We start from the raw sequence: 16,684 nt of genomic DNA, 5'->3' as shown, positions 1-16,684 counted from the left end.
GGCATATAAATGAGCAGTGCCCAACAGCATGTTATTGTTGGTAGAAACACTTAAAAACGTGCCTTAACCTGATCCAGGACATCGCTCATGCATCAATGTGAATAATGAAAATGTTATTTTCTTAAAACTCATGTGCCATAAAATGTTTCCTCATGCAAAACGTAATACTGTGGTGGAATATTCATGGTGCAATACGTCCAGCCTCCATGTATAATCGAGCCTAAATCCCATTTATATTTGTTTTTTAAGCAACTGCCCTGCGACAATTTGTCTCATTTAACGTTCACGTACGTTTCTCAGTCTATTCTAGAACATTTGGTGAATTTTTTTTTACAGTTCTTATGTTGTTCGGTAATGAACGTGGTTCGAGAACTGTTTTTGGGAAGTCCTTCAGAATGTCCTAGAACGGATTATAAGAACATTTTTCATTAAAAGTGAAAAACCTTATGTTCTAGGACAGATTGAGAACCGTAAGTTAGCGTTAAATGAGACCAATTTTCGCAGGGGTGTTGAAACTGGATGTTAAATAAACATTTCAAAATACAAAAGGTATTGAGCAACTAAGTCGTCGTTGATAAAATCTCTCTCCAAATATACCGCCTCTGTAAATCTTAACAATAAACACTCTGCACAAGGGTGTTAACATTTCTTTAGTCGTGTTATTGGTCAGCAAGCAGCCCCAACGGCGTTATTTTTATTTTCACAATGTATTATCTAACAATAGAAGATATTATATATTTATGAATGCAAATTACAGACATACGTATATAACAGAAGAATGGAAATACCAGAAGTATTTTCTAACAACATATGTTAACACTTGTTGCCTATACATGTACACGCAGTATTTCTTACATTGTCGTATTCATTGTACAGTCTATCAGTGACCGACAGAGAAAGTGACGTGGTATTTGTGTGAAAATCCTCGCCGGACATGAGCGCAAAGGATGACAAATACCAACTGGATGCGACCCTTGTGTAGGGTAATGATTTTAGTGTACATTTAACGTATTTGTAAGGCACTATTGAATAGGTCTGTGCCTTCACCCCCCCCCCCCCCCCCCCTACGTCATAGACAAGCGTCCCCTGCCAAAGCAGTCAGGGCTCGAAAGGTTCGCTATGTTGCGCACGTGTCTCGATTCCATAACCGATTCTATTTCGAGATACGGGGCCATGGAATCGAGACACTTGCGCACGTGCGCAACATAGCGAACCTTTCGAGATAAGGAGCCCAGGACAGTAGAAGTCCTGTCACACTTAGCGTAAAGAGGTACGGATGAGTATCACACAACTCTGGTGTGGCAGTGACTTTAGAGCGTTAATGTGTTACACTGACTGCATTCAGCGAGAGTCCCCGCGGAGTTGGAGATCGACCTACGTAGTCCGATAGTTTCATTGGAATGTGCCCTTACACGTCTCCCTCAATACCGATGCCCTTCTTTCAGGCGGCTCTTTGTATGTTCTATTTTATACGAGTATTTGTATAAATGGCCCGGAACGTGTGCGCATTTTATAGTATGGAAATTCTCCTGTATTGACAGGTCATAGCCTCGGTAAACATCGGACTAGGCTCTATAGGGGTCATTTTATGTTCAGAAAGGACCACATCAGTCTCTTTGCTGTTGGAAAGATAAGAGATTGGACATTATTGCCTGATTTATAACTTTGAGACTTTAATTATTACTTGTATGAAATAACGAACGCCTGGCGCATATTAAATGGATTGACACTTTATGTACTGTAAAGGGATATGATCAAAATTTTGTTTAGGGGTGATGTAAAGACCTGAAACACGCTAGTAGGCCAGGGACTGGGGCCCTATTTACATCCAGGATACCGAGTTGCCAATGTCGCCAATATACCGGTACAGACTGTATAGCTAGAGCTTACCGCTTAGTTGTCTATGACATAGTCCTATTGAGCACAGGCGGCTAAATTGATGGATTGACAAATATTGCTTTGATCGGAGAGGGTGAGGAGCTCTATCTCCGACATAAAGAAGTTTACCAGGGTTTACCCGTGCTTGCTGGGTCTAAAGAAAGAGTGCAAAAAAAAGTTATTCCTCTGTGGTCGTTGGGATTTTTGCTGAACGAGATCGAAGGATCTCTATGTTGAATCCTATCAAATAGAATAGCAGGCACGTGGGATGCTTATATCACATAATGGATATCACCGGATTGTTACACTAATAATATAACTGGAGTAAGCAGGGGTGACGGCCGCAAAGGAGACAAAGTGTTGGGCGTCGAGAGCGTACCGAGTGTCTGCAAGGAGGGAATGGAGAGGACCTGGGGCTGCGGGCGGGGGCGACTGGTGGTCCTCTTTTACCTGTTCGCCCTCGGTGCCTGGTTAGCGATGATGTTCCTGCAGTTAGTTCTGCTGGATGTTCAGCTGACGCGGGGCTCGTGTGGGCAAACGGGGCGTGGGGTACTCGATCACCTGTGGGGACGCCAGGAAGAAACCCAAGACGTTAATTTAGTAAGTTAATCATGCTTAAGTTATGGAAATGAGAGAGAGAGAGAGAGAGAGAGAGAGACAGAATGTTTTAGAGTATCTGTGTGTGTGTGTGGGGGGGGGGGGGGGGGGGGGGAGGGGGACAGCAGATTAATACAATTCGTATGGAAGGGTTTTGATGCCATGGTTTTTCATAAAGCAGACACGCGCTTACATAAATATATATAAAGTTAACTCCCCTTTATTTTGTCTGAAAAAGCACTATACAACTAAGCTCCGTTTAAGCCGTGTTTATAGACGTATTACATCACACGAAGTAGGTCATTCATCGATCAGTTGTCTATAACCTCTGAATGAAAGGTAGCACCCATGTTGTTTGACGGGTCCTAGAAGACAGCTATTGAATAGCATGCTTGTTTAGTGGGCGGTTGCACAAACCAACTTTCAGCCGAAACTTTTTCTAAACTTTACTCCCCCCCCCCCCCCCCCCCCCCAATATAAAAATAAATAAAATAGATAAGTAAATAATGGTCCGTTACCTCAGTTCAAGAAAAGAACGGCTTATTTGACTTTGATAAAGAGAGTGTTGTTCAATTATATGATTGATTCGAACTAAAGGTTGATTTATTTTCGACCAAAGTAGACTAAGGGTGCATTCCCAGAGATTTGGATCGATCCAGAGATTAAGATTTAGATCGACCTAACTCCCCGGGGGTTCACGCTAAATTGCAGTCAGCCGAGCGCGCACCATAGTTAATTACCCCCTTACAGCTTTTAGTAGGCGGGGCAGACGCTTAAGCCGGCTAAGCTGACAGTAATCTAGCGAGACTCCCCACAAGGATAGATCGATCTAAAATCTATGGGAATGGGGTCTAAAATTTTAGTCTAAAAATTTTGGCCAATTCTTGAACCAATTAAAGCTCTTCCATGAAAAGTAATCGTGCGGTAATAGTCGTCTGAATATATGTATGGACTGGAAAGTACAAGTTCACATATTTCATAACTTTTGTCTTTTTTTTCTGATTCAATCTGTCTTCATTTTAGTCGTAGTAGTGGTAGCAATTTTTTTTGTTGTTTTTAAAAGTAGTCTTAGCTACAGTAGTAGTAGTAGTAGCAGCAGCAGGAGTAGTAGACTAACTATAAGTACAGAAATTCAATTTACTAAGGGTAAAACACCAAGGCTCTCAAATTTAGATCAACCTACTTCAAGATAAGTTTGCCAAGGTAATGTACGCCTAATTCTCCCCCATCTACCACTAGCTTGTATCAAGTGCCAGGGAATTCTGTCATGTCGAACACAGGTGAAAAACCCACTTTATTACCGAGTCTTTAGAAATGCATAATACCAACAGCGATGTTCAGTGTTTAGTTACTTTGACGGGGTTTTACAAAGGCTTAGGCATAACCTGGATGTCTCACTAACACTTCCTGGTTTTAACATCCCAGCATATGGTCCTTGGATCTTGAATAGTTTCTAGATACGTAGCTCGCGCTAGTTTCTAATGCTTTAAAACAATGAAGTAAGGCGTACGGTTAAGTTAATTAAGAAAGATTGGAGACACCCTCCGCCCTCTCCACGGCTTCCTCTACTCAAACACTATACCACTTTACTTTTGGCCTATTCTTTTCAGTCGCAGATTATATTACCTTGTCTGTTGTTACATATTTCGACTTAATGCGGTAAAGTGCGTTATAACTGAAGTCACAAGGGCCGTCCCATTTTAACTTAAAAGAAAGGAAAATAAAACAGCAAGGCTATAATGAAGCACTTGCCGTACACCGTTTCTGAATTTAAAGTCACCCAGTTATTTTTTATATTAGAATTTAAAACGTTGATTATAACAACATAATTAAGAACAGCCTCACTAGAAGGGTCTCTATAATTATTCCTTATACATATGCATGTGCAAGCCTGGGACCCATCAAACTAAAACTAAGTACATTTGAAGTCACCATTAAAAACCGTAAGCTGTTTACAGTTGTCATTCTCGTCAAACAAAGAAGTGTGTCGCCATGTCTGACTTCCTTAGCGCGTGTTTGGCAGCTAAAAGATATCAAGAACAAGGCAGTTACCCCCACCCCCATCCCCACTCTCACCCCAATCCCCCACCATACCAAGATATTCTCCTCCACACATGGATGCATTAGGTTACAGCTAATTATAACTAAAATATAATCCGCATTGTTGACAGAATAACACTACGAGTGACCTGGTTAATGTATACCGCGTTCTGTTGACAAGAACAGGTTTGTTTAGACTGTTAGTTTTAGGTGGCATCCAGGTGTGAGAGGGAACACAAAGGCGGGGGAAAGACGAGATCAGGCACTTATAGTTTTTTTGGTTATTTACAACTCTATTCACCAGCAATGACTTCAAGTGACGTGAGAAAAAAGAAAGGCGTGCGCATGTGTGTGTGTGTCTTTAAGATCCAGAGAGCGAGCGAGCGAGCGAGCGAGAGAGAGAGAGAGAGAGAGAGAGATCAAACTTAATGCTAATACCAACACAGATAGAAAATAAAATATAATTAAATCATGAAAGATTGACGTCAATTGTGGAGCATGCATAAGGTACAGAAGCTGTTAACAAAGTACTGGACGTCCGCAAAATTGAACCTCGGGGGTCTGAAATATAAGATCTGTTATATCTAATGACCGTCCCATTGATATTACTTCCCCGTTTAAACTGACATGCCTATTGTGTGTATCAAAGAGTACGGAAATCTCTTCGTGCATTGAAGTTTTAGTGAAGTACAAAAGTCTGTTCACATCGTTACTAAAGTCCTTTTCATGTTGACCGGTACGTGTAACTGGACCGATCCAATTATATTGGTTGACCACTTTAAAGTTTTCTTAAAATAGCCTGATTCTTACGTAAGAGAGTCACCTAAAGAAGACAGCAATCTTAGTTATATAAATGCATTCGAACCATTAACAATTTCCCTTTTTCAGGTATCAATCCGACTAAATCTTATGGAATTGAGACGTCTCTTGACACACCCTTGCCCAGGGATACAGTTTCATTGGATGAGGTTAAGAATTACCCGGATGTGGCAACAATGGCGTCGCGGTGTAGAAGAAATGTTACAGGAAGGGAAGATTTCGATTAGTCGGCGAAAGAAAAATGTAAGAGACCGACGCCAAGAACCTTCACTGATGAATTGTGGTAGTTGAGAGGACACCGATTGCAAAATCATGGTCATTGGTCCCATTCCTCAATGGTGAAGAAGCCTTTTAAAATTCATGGACCCAAATGGTGGTCTGACTCACAGATCACCACCAAAATTTAATGATTTTAAGTTAAATGATTTTTGGCCTTTCCTGAAAATTTCATCCATTTGAATTAAGTTGGCAACAAATTAATAAACAAACAAACAGACAGAAAAACGGAGGCCAAAACTGAACATTCTTGGCGTCGGTAAAAATCATCTTCTAACCCAGTAGGCGTGTACAATTATTTGGATAGGCTCATAGAAATTGAATGCAGAGACAACTTTAATTCCAAATTAATGTAAAGACCTTTTTATTTTCCTTTTTATTTTTGCAGATTTTGCTTCACTTCGGTACCTTGGCGCAAGGAAACAGACTGGACGAAACAGCTTTTAAGGGTAGGGAGTTGCTCGTCTGCTTAAAAGCAATTACGCGTTTTAATTATATGTCAAAACTAGAAAAGCACTCCCAGAGCGCAGACCTCCGCCAAGGCAGCGATTTATTATTATTATTGATTATTGATTGATTATTGATCCGGATCACCACCAAAAACTAATCATCTCTTCCTTGGCCCACTTTTGACAGTTCCTGAAAATTTAATTAAAATCAGTCCATAACTTGTTGAGTTATGCTGATGACAAACAAACAAACAAACAAACAGACAAACAGGGGTGAAAACATAACCTCCTTGGCGGAGGTACATGTAATTACAAAATGAGTATCATGCCGTTTTTTACCGCTGTCATCTTTATCGTAGGAGGGGAGGGGGAGGCAGCCGTAATTAACAGTGAACAACCTACAGTAAGGTGCATTTAAATACATTTCTTGTTATAATTCATGTCAAGATATATCCTTACTAAAGTTTTCTATAATGACCCAAGGTGGCCCTCTTGGAGAGCTGGTACAGTGGAGCGACCTGGTGGCCACTTTGTACATCTTGGGGCATGACGTCACCATCACCACGGAAATAAACCAACTTGGAAAGTAGGTCATAAAATAATATTCTATTTTTTAACTGGCAAATAATGAGTATTTGACTACTTTACCGTAATATAGACCAATACTTTTTATTTTTTGATCTAGGGCTACTAACCTGTAATAAATATAATGTCATAGGGTGTTGAACCCGCTAATTTAAGGCATTGAAAAATATGTTTCTAACATCATGGCAATGGTTACAATAAAATAATAGGGTGTGGTTTTGTGAGGAATTAAAGGTATAGAGGGAAAACTAATGGCGAGCACCTCCATAATTATAACATGCAGCGGGACAAAAGGTAGATCAGATTTTCCCAATAGCGAGCTAAACGTGAACTAAATGACTTCAGGGATGGGCCGTGATAAGTGAGCTCGACCCATCGTCAATGGAAATACGCTTTTTAATCCGTGCAGTACTGTTCCAGACTTATGGCGGATAATTGGCAGCGTCCAGTTCAGGCCAGTCTGGGCCGCGGGCCACTGCCCTATGACCTGATCTTCACCGATATACACGGGTACAAACAGTTCAGAAATACCCTGGCAGAGGCGGTTTTTACGAAGTCCAGGTACATGACCTTTAAAATAAAACGTAATAATAATAATAATAATAATACCAACAACCATCCCCAGGTCCAAACATTTTATGCTTGTACGGATATATTCCTCATCTAGTCTGATATACATGTATATCTATATTGATGAATTACTAGATAAATTAATAGTTCAACACTATAATCGATAACCAGACTGATTGATTGACATTAATTCACAATTTGATGACATTGATAACTTATGTTTCTATTACACAATCAATTTATTAAAAAGAACTGAAAATCTATAGTTATTTACAATAAATGGTTTTGTACAGTGTAAATTCATTAAGTGTGTCTGTATTATATATGTAAACCGAACATGAACAGGTGCCTGTTTCGCATACTCGACTCTTTTGGAACCGAGGCAGAGTTCAACTACAGGCCGTACGCCACCGGTTTCCATGGCAACAACCGTTCCAATACTTGCGAGTGGGGATGTCTTCATCTACGACTACAGCAGTTCTACACAATGTTTCGTAAGTATAGGTTCACGCTTTGCACGCTCCCTTACCCTGGGTTCCAGTTGTCTAAGAAGCCAAATTCGTCAACAAATCCATTTCTTTTTGGCCTATCCTTCAGCTCTGTGCTACAGGGGTATCTCGAAATCAGGTTTACCTGCAGCTGGAACAAAATCGGGGTAATATTTCGTTCAGCCTTGTTGAAAACTATTCGCCACGAAGGTATTTTCAAGGAACTGCTTACAGACGACTAATGAGACATTGAGAAATATTTCTGACATAATATTAAGGGCTGTGACGTCACAATTTCATTTACGTGCGTTTGTACTTTTTTATTCTTATATTTTGACATTCCCTTATATTTCGTATCTGATATTGCACCTGGTTAAACTTGAACTAAAAAAGTATTGTGCCAGATTTCCTGCATATTCTTCAATAACAAACCACCATTTTCTTGAATTAATCTCCAAATTTTATCTTTTTTCTAGCCCACACTCCGGACAACTCTTTCCTTGGATTTGTAATAGAGCGGCATAATGCTCGCGACGGTGTCAAGCAAAGTAGACGGATACAGAACCAGTCGTTAGTGTACGCTAAGCGAGAGTACATGTGGGAGGTAAAACGTCGGATCGGTATTTTAAAAACCGCCACCATGGTGGTTTCAGAACGAGGTTTAGGACACGTGTTTGCGATATCGCCAATGGTAAAGCAGGAGCGAGTAGCTTATTCCCTCATTCAAATGTCTGTTTATAAGAATCAATTTTTGTAAACAAAGTAGCCATTGAATTACAATGTTTCAGTTTACCATTGGTACACACAGTATTGTACGTGTTAGGTATGTTTTGGTTTAAGGGAAAACAAGCCTTCATCGATGTTATCCGAGAATTCTTTGATGTCCACGCCACATCAGAACTTCAAGCGCCACGTCATATGACGCAGTCCCCTATCCCGGAATATGTCCACAACCACTACGTTCTTCTTGGGGACAGCTACCAAGCCCTGCTACAACAGTCGAAGGTGCCTTCATATTTTCTGTTTTAGTGCCATGATTTGACAAAGAACATGATAGGCCTATTGATGATTAATTAACGTTTAACCCAGTGTACGTGTATATAGAAGAACTGTGGGTAAATGTTGCCAGAGATTAAGGGTTCATCCCCAGTGAAATTATCGTTATACGTAGATCGATCCAATCTCGCGGGATTCTCGCTGCATGCAGTCAGATTAACAGATTAACACGTCTTCTCCTTGCGTTGAACAGAATACAAAAAAGCTGGTGATTATACAAATGCGATGAAAACAAGAGAAGGCGTGTTAGTCTGATTACCTGTTACCATTCAGCGGAGTAGATATATCTAGAACGATAGTTTCACTGGGACTGAGCCCTAAGAATTATACTGCAAATGTGTGAAGCATCTCGTACAATTTCTTTTTAATGCCAAGATATTTGTGGGTCTGGGGTTCCCGTATGAAGGACCTGCTCCTCTCGAGGCCATCGCCATGGGGACCGTCTTCATAAACCCACGATTTCACCCGCCTCACAGCCGCTCTAACACGGCTTTCTTTGCAGAGAAACCGACAAACAGAGAGGTACATGTATCAAAAAGGTTTTAATCCATTTAGTGTATTACAAAGCATATGTATTTTATTTTCCTCTTTTTTTCATACCCCTTCATACCATCATTGTTTAGAGTATATGGCCACGTTATGTTTTTCAAACATGAGGGATAAAATGGGGGTCGGGGTTAATGAATGTTTGTCTACATTGCATTATCAATATTTATATCTTTTTTTTTCTAATTGTATCTCTTAGCCCTGCTATCTTCCTGTTAAACTCTCCTTACTGCTTAGCTCTTTGGTTAATAATTTGATAATCTCAAGTGAGATTACTTTTTCTTAAATATATGCTTTAAGAAAAACATCGTGTTGACGTATTAATTATGTAAACTGGTATCGGTCTGTGTGTCTATATCTACATGTCTGCCCCCAGGTGACCAGCCAGCATCCGTATGCCGAGGACATAGGCGACCCTCACGTGTACACCGTGGACATTAACAACCATACTCAGCTGCGAGCCACGCTCCTCAGGGTGCTAACTAGACAACAAGAGGTAATTAAGTAGTGTGTTTGTGTCTGTGTGTATGTGTGTGTGAGTGCGTATGTGTGCATGTGATTCGGTGTTTTGTACCAGCTCCAATCAAATTTTAATTTCTAATCTCATTTACACCTCATTATCTACTGGGCGTATTTTAAAAAAAGAAATATCGACTCAAGATGCTTCGATTGATTTTATCATTTTAAAGTCCGGGGAAGTCAAGTTGCTTTTAAGGCTATAAAGATATAAAGATATGCGACATTTTCGAACGCATATAGCAAGTATACACATGCATCTTGAACTTGATGAAATGTTTGTTGACAACCGTAGCCTATTGTTAGTGGAACAATATCACCGCCATTACTCGAATGTAAGGGTAATTCACCAGATATTATGTTTTCAGGTGCCTCCTTTTCTTCCTTTCGAGTTTACCGTTGCCGGGATGTTGGAGAGGATGAATTATTATATAGAGAAGCAAGATTTCTGTTCCAACCCCATCAGAAGTCACGTGCCAAGAAATGCCGTCCAATGTTTTGTCGGTGCCGAGGGAAAGTCGTGCAATGATGTTTGCCGGAGTAACGGTGTGTAGTTTTTTTCCCGGTGCTTTGCAGCTTGGCACAATCATTGTGTCCCAACTATCGCATTCAGACGAAACTGCTATGAAATATGTTAATTCTTCTTCCTTGTGGAATAAATTATTTTAAAATACTTTGTGACAGTATCATGTAGATAGATTGATAAACAGATAAATAGAGCTAGGATACATTAATCAATCGAGAGAGAGAGAGGTATCCTGTCCAGCCACGTCAGAGCTATCGCATAACATTTCAAAGCCATTTTATTTCATTGCAGGCCGTTTTTGCGAAAATACGAGGTTCAACAGCGTCAACAACATGGAGTTTTTACGGGCAAGAAATGTGACTTGCAGTACAGTTGTATCAGAGGCTGGGTTGGTTTACCCGTCTTTTGTTAAGCAAGGTGCAAGAAGGGATTGTTTCTTTCAACAGAATGATATTCTGTTCAACTGCGCCAGTAAACTGGAGAAGCACAATCGATTGTGCGCTTGCAGAACGTTTAAAAAGGAACAAGTAGCTCTTTGCCATGAATGCTGACGAAGCATTTTTTTGTTTTATTGTCAAACTAGTGTACGTATTTTTGCAAGTGATTGTTCATAATTCATTAAAATTGCCTTTACAAGTATGCACGGACCAAGACAGGGAAGATTTTGAAAATGACATTTGAAACTCAATGGGGATCCCGGTGTTCGGTTTGACAGTGCCATAGAACAAGGAGGAACTTAATTTTACAAAGCCCACGAGTTCATGATACGAATAATAAAATAGTTCACTCGTCAAGAGCAGGTAAAATGGAATTTTCTTATTCCCGTCTCCCCTTTGTGATTATTTTTATTTTTGCTCGATGAACTTCTTCAATCGAAATCCTGACTACATGATACTGCATGGCTTTATTTAAAACTAATGCCTCCATTTCAAAGCAAACTCCATGTGCTACAGAGTGGTATCCACTTGGCGGTGAACCCCTGTCTCCTCCCAAATTATATATTATACATATACGTGGGCATATACTATATACGTGGGCCTGTTCTCTGGGGAAGATGTAGGAAAACACTATTTGAGTGCAAGGGGAATTTAAAGTTATTTTAAAAAGCAAAAAAAAAAAAAAAAAAAAAAAAAAAAAAATCAATTTATAACTCAGTATGCAAGGGCGGGCTACAAACATTTACCAAATCTCGCCTTTCATCGAATTCCTACAGGTATTTATGAATTGGTAGTACAGATGTAGTTTCCTTTGAACATGACGTGTTGATATAGCCAATTCATCAGCCCAATTTTTTTTCATTGACTGATGACACGGGACAAAATCATATATTCAATTTGCAAACGTATCACGAAAGCCCGAATGGCTGTGTGAAATGGCTCAAGACAAAGGTATCACTTATTTGTGAGATCCATATTAGCGATATTAAATAAAACATGGACCTGAGACAGAAATACAGGAGGAATCAATTTGATAAATAATATTACTTGACCATATAATGGGAATTTTTTTGATTGTGATACCTCACTTGAAAGGGAACAGGCTTGATCAGTTGCTCGAATGATGAAAATGTGTGTAGTCAAAAATACATAAACGCATATTTTGTAATTGATTATTGGCACTGAAAGTGCAGACATATATTACGATGATTATATAGATGGAAATTTGATAAAGTTAGATTTAATATTCAAGCATCAGTTGATTTTTTTATCCTGCTATTTTCTGTAGTCACTGGACTTTTAGCAGATCATCATCCGGGGCAGCAACGGATTGAGTGTTTTTTTTTATTTGTCTGCCATCGGCAGCTGCTGGGAGAACGAAGTATGTAAATTTAGGATGGTCGTCCTAAGACTGCTTTTTGTCGGAGTTACCGTAATATTTCTGGGTAAGTTTGTCAGACACAGAAAGCACTAGGCAAAAGTGGTGTTTTATCATTGTTTTTTTTTATACAGCTGAAAAATATTCGTTTAAGAAATTATTCATCCGTGTGGTATAGATATTTGTATCTGAATTTAAAATTGTTCTATAATGTCCTTTCAATCCGATTCAGGATAAAAAGGATATTTAATATATATATTGCAATATTCGGTTTATAGTACACATAATAATAATAATAATAATAATAATAATAATAATAATAATAATAATTGATGCTGTTGGTATCTTTCCCCGGCAGATGGGACACTATGCAGAGGTTGCACGCAGAATTTGGCTAAAGGCAAACCCGCCTACCAAAGCTCCACCTATCGAAATGAGTACGGTGTGTACAATGCCAGTCGTGCTGTGGACGGTAACTATGACGACGACAATCGAAATGGGAGTTGTGCCCACACTGGTTCTGGTCAGGGCCAATGGTGGCTGGTGGACTTAGAAACCACGGCGAGAGTGGCCGGTGTCATAATAACAAACCGTGGCGATGGATATTGTACGCTGGGTTCTGTGTGTTATATTATTAATTTATTATTAATAATATATATTATTAATTTATTCAACGCATTTTATTACTGTACATGTAAATTGCACTTCTTGTTGCTATTAATGTAAAACAGATAGGTTGATGATCCACTTGAGATAATGCATGACAAAAGTGGACGACAGAACGTGAAGCTACATGTAACTATTTACTTAAATGATACAAAATATTTCATTCATCCCTGTATCTACCTAACACGTACTGGTACGGACTTAATAAATGATCTATTGTTAAATTTGCCGTTACATATCACAGCCGAGTATGATAAAAGTGCACTGTCATATTTAACAATTTGCTACTTTTTTATTTTCAGCTGACCGTCTGAATAATTTCGAAGTGAGAGTTGGAACCTCTTTTGTGGATAGTTCATCATTCACCCAGTACAAACTCTGCGCCAGTTACCAGGGGGCGGCACCTGTGGGGAACACGTCTCTGTCTTGTGGGTCACCACTGAGAGGACGATATGTCTTGATCATTAAAGTTGGCAATGACAACCATCACTTGCAGCTTTGTGAAGTGGAGGTTCATGGTGAGTTGATGGTATTTCATTGTGTGTACATATGTGTATTAATATGAGTTTTAAGGAGTATGCATTAAAATAAATGTATCTATTAATCTCACACATTTTATGATGAGTTCAACGTTGAAATAACCGACTTGTCACCTACTAGCACGTCCTTGTTATAGGTTTTGTAGGTCCCATAGTTCATTAATGTTTTTCTGTGTAGGTATTACCAGTGAAACTACGTTCCAGAGGGTAGCAGCAGGTGCGCGCGCACCCCTTGTGCCCATATCCACGCTGAATGTCCGCAGCATCACCGAATGTTGCAGTTCTTGTATGCAACAGTGGAAGTGTGCTGCCATAAACGTTCTCTGTGCTGGAAATGACCAATGTGTCTGTGAACTTCTGCCCAGTACTGCCCAGTCCGGCGACTTGCAGGCAGACACTGGTTCTGAATATTATGAGGACATCTGCTTGGGTACATTGTAAGACGAGACAGTCTAATGAATGTGGCTAAATCACTTTCAGAAATACCCCAGGGAAGCATTCATGACTATGTAACACTTGCCTTTTAAGTATTTCCTATCGTTGTGAAACATTAAAACGATATTGAATATACAGACTTGACATTTAATATGGAATATTTTTTCCAAATCATTTTCATCAGATTTTTCCTATTTTTCTGATTGATAAATGGAAATAAGGATTAAAATCGTGTTTTAATATCTTTTAATTATCTTTTTGATGTCATTATGACATCAGTTCCATTCGCCAGTGAAGCAAACACAAATACATTGCCTATTCTATGGCGTACGACGACCATTAAAAGAGATATTTTAGATCTCCATATTTTCCAAATTATCATCTGTAAAACAGTTACACGTTCCACAAGGGACCCTCATGTCAGTGTCTAGTCACAGCAACGGTCGCTGTTACGCCTGACTTCTTCTGGCTGCTACCATCGCTCTCAAGCGGCAAGGCATTCCTTGGGATAGGTTTTTAGAGTTTAATCTGGAATAACATTCCAGGCATCGGTCAAAACTTGTCCAATTTGGTTCAGTTTTGTTGTAGGACATGTAAGCCGTTGATTCGGCGGGTATTGACCTACCCACATATTGTCTATACGGTTCAAATATGGCAATTTTGATGACCAAGGAAGCTGCTTATTCCCTTGGATATGTAAGTTATCTGCTATTAAAGGCGCTCTGTGTGAGCCGGCAATCTCACTGTGCAACCTAAAATTGTTCCTAAGGTGCCCCCTATCAAATGATAGTCCAGTGGTTCCGAGATTATTCCTTTATTCCTTTTGATCTGGTTCAGGTTTTCGTCGATGACTACCATTGGAGTTTTGGCACCAATGTGGTATCCACACCAAATACTGACGCTGTCAATGACCCTAGTCACTTTGGGCGTGGCACACGCTTCGTTGTAGGCCTCTTCTGGATGTCTGTAAACTCTGTTTTGATTAGTTGAGCGGTGCAGGTGAAATCTGACCTTAATAAAGAAAGCCACGAGGTTTCAGTGTTCTACCCAGAAACGGTCATGGTCGCCAATTCATTGGAGAAACAGACGACGATGTTTTGCTGTTTACAGTGGGTTCCTCGGAGGTCGTCTGGTATTCTAACCTGCTAAAACAAGTTTGGTGTTCGTTAAGGGCCTCGAAAAACGCGTTTTGGTGGCAATTTACCCCTCATTCTTAACGGACTAGGTGGTTTTTGTTTAGTTGCAGCAGCATATCCCGAAAGACAGTGGGTCCTGTACCCTGGTGGTGAGATTTCGATACATTGGGTGTGGCCCCTGTGTAGGTACATCAATCTGGGCATTACTCTATAAAATTGTGTGGACCGTTCCGTTTGGCGCAATTATCTGTCTGGCAATGTCTGACTTTTTCGTGCCATTCTGCCACAGGTTAAGGAATATGTAAAGCACTGCTTAGCTCATATACGCACCGATAAACCGACCACTTTCATGCAAAATTTCAAATTCTTCTATGCAGTAGTTGCCGACATATGGATATTTTTTTAACAGAACCATGCTTTGCCAAAGCCAAGTTTTGACCAGCCCAAAGGAGCACTATCCAATTAAATCACTGCACATTACATAATGCAGCAGCGCAACAGACATGATATCAGCTAATTGGTAGCGACACACCTGACTACACATTTCTCCATTCACATATTTCATATGAGATCGGAGCTTTTTGAAAAAAATAACGCATTTTTACCAAGGCATTCTTTCGAAACTGAATTATTCCATATAAAATGTCAAGTCTGTATATTGCAGTACAGTTGTATCAGAGGCTGGGTTGGTTGACCCGTCTTTCGTTAGGCAAGGTTCAAGCCTTAAGTGTTTCTTTCAACAAGATTATATTCTGTTTAACTGCGCCAGCAAATCTCAGAAGCACAATCGATTGTGCGCTTGCAGAACGTTAAGAAGAAACAAGTAGCTCTTTGGCTCTGTTCTCACAACTTTTAGATCGATCTATCACCGCGGGGAGTCTCACTAGATTACTGTCAGATAATCCGCCTTAAGTGTCCGTCCCCGCCTACTACAAGCTATAAGGGGTAATTAACTTTCGTGTCCGCCCGGCTGACAGCTATTTAGCGTGAACCCCCAGGGAGTTAGGTCGATCCAATGTAGGTCGATCTAATCTATGAGAATGGGGTGTTTGTCATAAATGCTGACGAAGCATTTTTTTTGTATTTTTGTCAAATGACAAGTGATTATTTATAATTCAATAAATTGCCCTTATAAGTATGCGCGGACCATAACAACGACATTTTTGGAAATGACATTTAAAGCGCAAAGGAGATCTCAGTGTTCCGTTTGACAATGCCAAAGAACAAGAAGGTACTTAATTTTCCAAAGACCTCAAGTTCATGGTACGAATAATTAAATAGTTCATTCGTCAAGAGCAGGTAAAATGGAACAAGATGGATTTTCTTATTTCCCACTTCCCGTTGTGGTGATTATATATATATATATATATATATATATATATATATATATATATATATATATATATAATTTTTTTTTGCTTAAAGAACTTCAGTTGAAGTTCTGACTAAATTATTCTACACGGATTAACTTAAAGGGATAACAACCTTTCGAATCAGATCTATATTTCACAATGAATACATTGTAAACTACTCATAAAAATATAATATATAATATATTTTCGAAAAAAAAACAGGGAATGACTTTGGATGTAGAAATGGATTCATTAATCATTGGTAAGTATGGTAAAATTGTCGCTTACCCCAGGAAATTTCATTTTTTGGCCAAAATGAACAGTTGTTATCCCTTTAAAACTAATGCCTCCTTGTGCTACAGAGTGGTATCCACGTGGCGCTGGGTCCCTGTCTT

The 16,684-nt window shown here is 39.6% G+C and overlaps 2 protein-coding genes across 4 annotated transcripts in view; both read left to right on the top strand.

Moving 5' to 3' along the window:
- The first annotated feature begins 1,188 nt into the window (after positions 1 to 1,188).
- Positions 1,189 to 16,684, top strand: part of LOC106177233 (alpha-1,6-mannosylglycoprotein 6-beta-N-acetylglucosaminyltransferase A) — a 30,227-nt gene continuing 14,731 nt past the window's right edge. The window contains exons 1-12 of one of the 3 annotated variants that reach the window (XM_013559954.2): positions 1,194 to 2,478; positions 5,404 to 5,577; positions 5,999 to 6,059; positions 6,543 to 6,645; positions 7,065 to 7,205; positions 7,560 to 7,708; positions 8,179 to 8,306; positions 8,543 to 8,707; positions 9,134 to 9,280; positions 9,681 to 9,800; positions 10,189 to 10,366; positions 10,638 to 11,157. In XM_013559954.2, the coding sequence (XP_013415408.2) occupies positions 2,278 to 2,478; positions 5,404 to 5,577; positions 5,999 to 6,059; positions 6,543 to 6,645; positions 7,065 to 7,205; positions 7,560 to 7,708; positions 8,179 to 8,306; positions 8,543 to 8,707; positions 9,134 to 9,280; positions 9,681 to 9,800; positions 10,189 to 10,366; positions 10,638 to 10,897 (1,827 nt within the window). In that variant the 5' untranslated portion in view covers positions 1,194 to 2,277 and the 3' untranslated portion in view covers positions 10,898 to 11,157. The other 2 variants (XM_086997512.1, XM_086997513.1) reach the window with 2 other exon arrangements.
- Positions 11,012 to 16,004, top strand: LOC106160240 (fucolectin-like). Its single transcript, XM_013536779.2, has 5 exons — positions 11,012 to 11,146; positions 12,072 to 12,228; positions 12,520 to 12,768; positions 13,130 to 13,345; positions 13,545 to 16,004. Exons 2-5 carry the CDS (start codon positions 12,180 to 12,182, stop codon positions 13,805 to 13,807), a joined length of 777 nt encoding a protein of 258 aa, XP_013392233.2. The 5' UTR covers positions 11,012 to 11,146; positions 12,072 to 12,179; the 3' UTR covers positions 13,808 to 16,004.

Source organism: Lingula anatina, chromosome 10 (genome assembly GCF_051362555.1).
Source record: "Lingula anatina isolate TDL-2025a chromosome 10, LinAna3.0, whole genome shotgun sequence".
NCBI classification, from domain to species: domain Eukaryota; kingdom Metazoa; phylum Brachiopoda; class Lingulata; order Lingulida; family Lingulidae; genus Lingula; species Lingula anatina.
The sequence above is the reverse complement of the archived record's forward strand: the minus strand, read 5'-3'. Positions and strand labels throughout refer to the sequence as shown.

What these genes read in the sequence shown, in the direction of transcription:
- LOC106160240 (XM_013536779.2), top strand. Translation starts at nt 12,180, where the DNA reads ATGGTCGTCCTAAGACTGCTTTTTGTCGGAGTTACCGTAATATTTCTG. An exon ending in AGTTACCGTAATATTTCTGG is followed by an intron (nt 12,229 to 12,519) that starts GTAAGTTTGTCA and finishes TTTCCCCGGCAG; the next exon opens with ATGGGACACTATGCAGAGGT. An exon ending in AAACCGTGGCGATGGATATT is followed by an intron (nt 12,769 to 13,129) that starts GTACGCTGGGTT and finishes TTTTATTTTCAG; the next exon opens with CTGACCGTCTGAATAATTTC.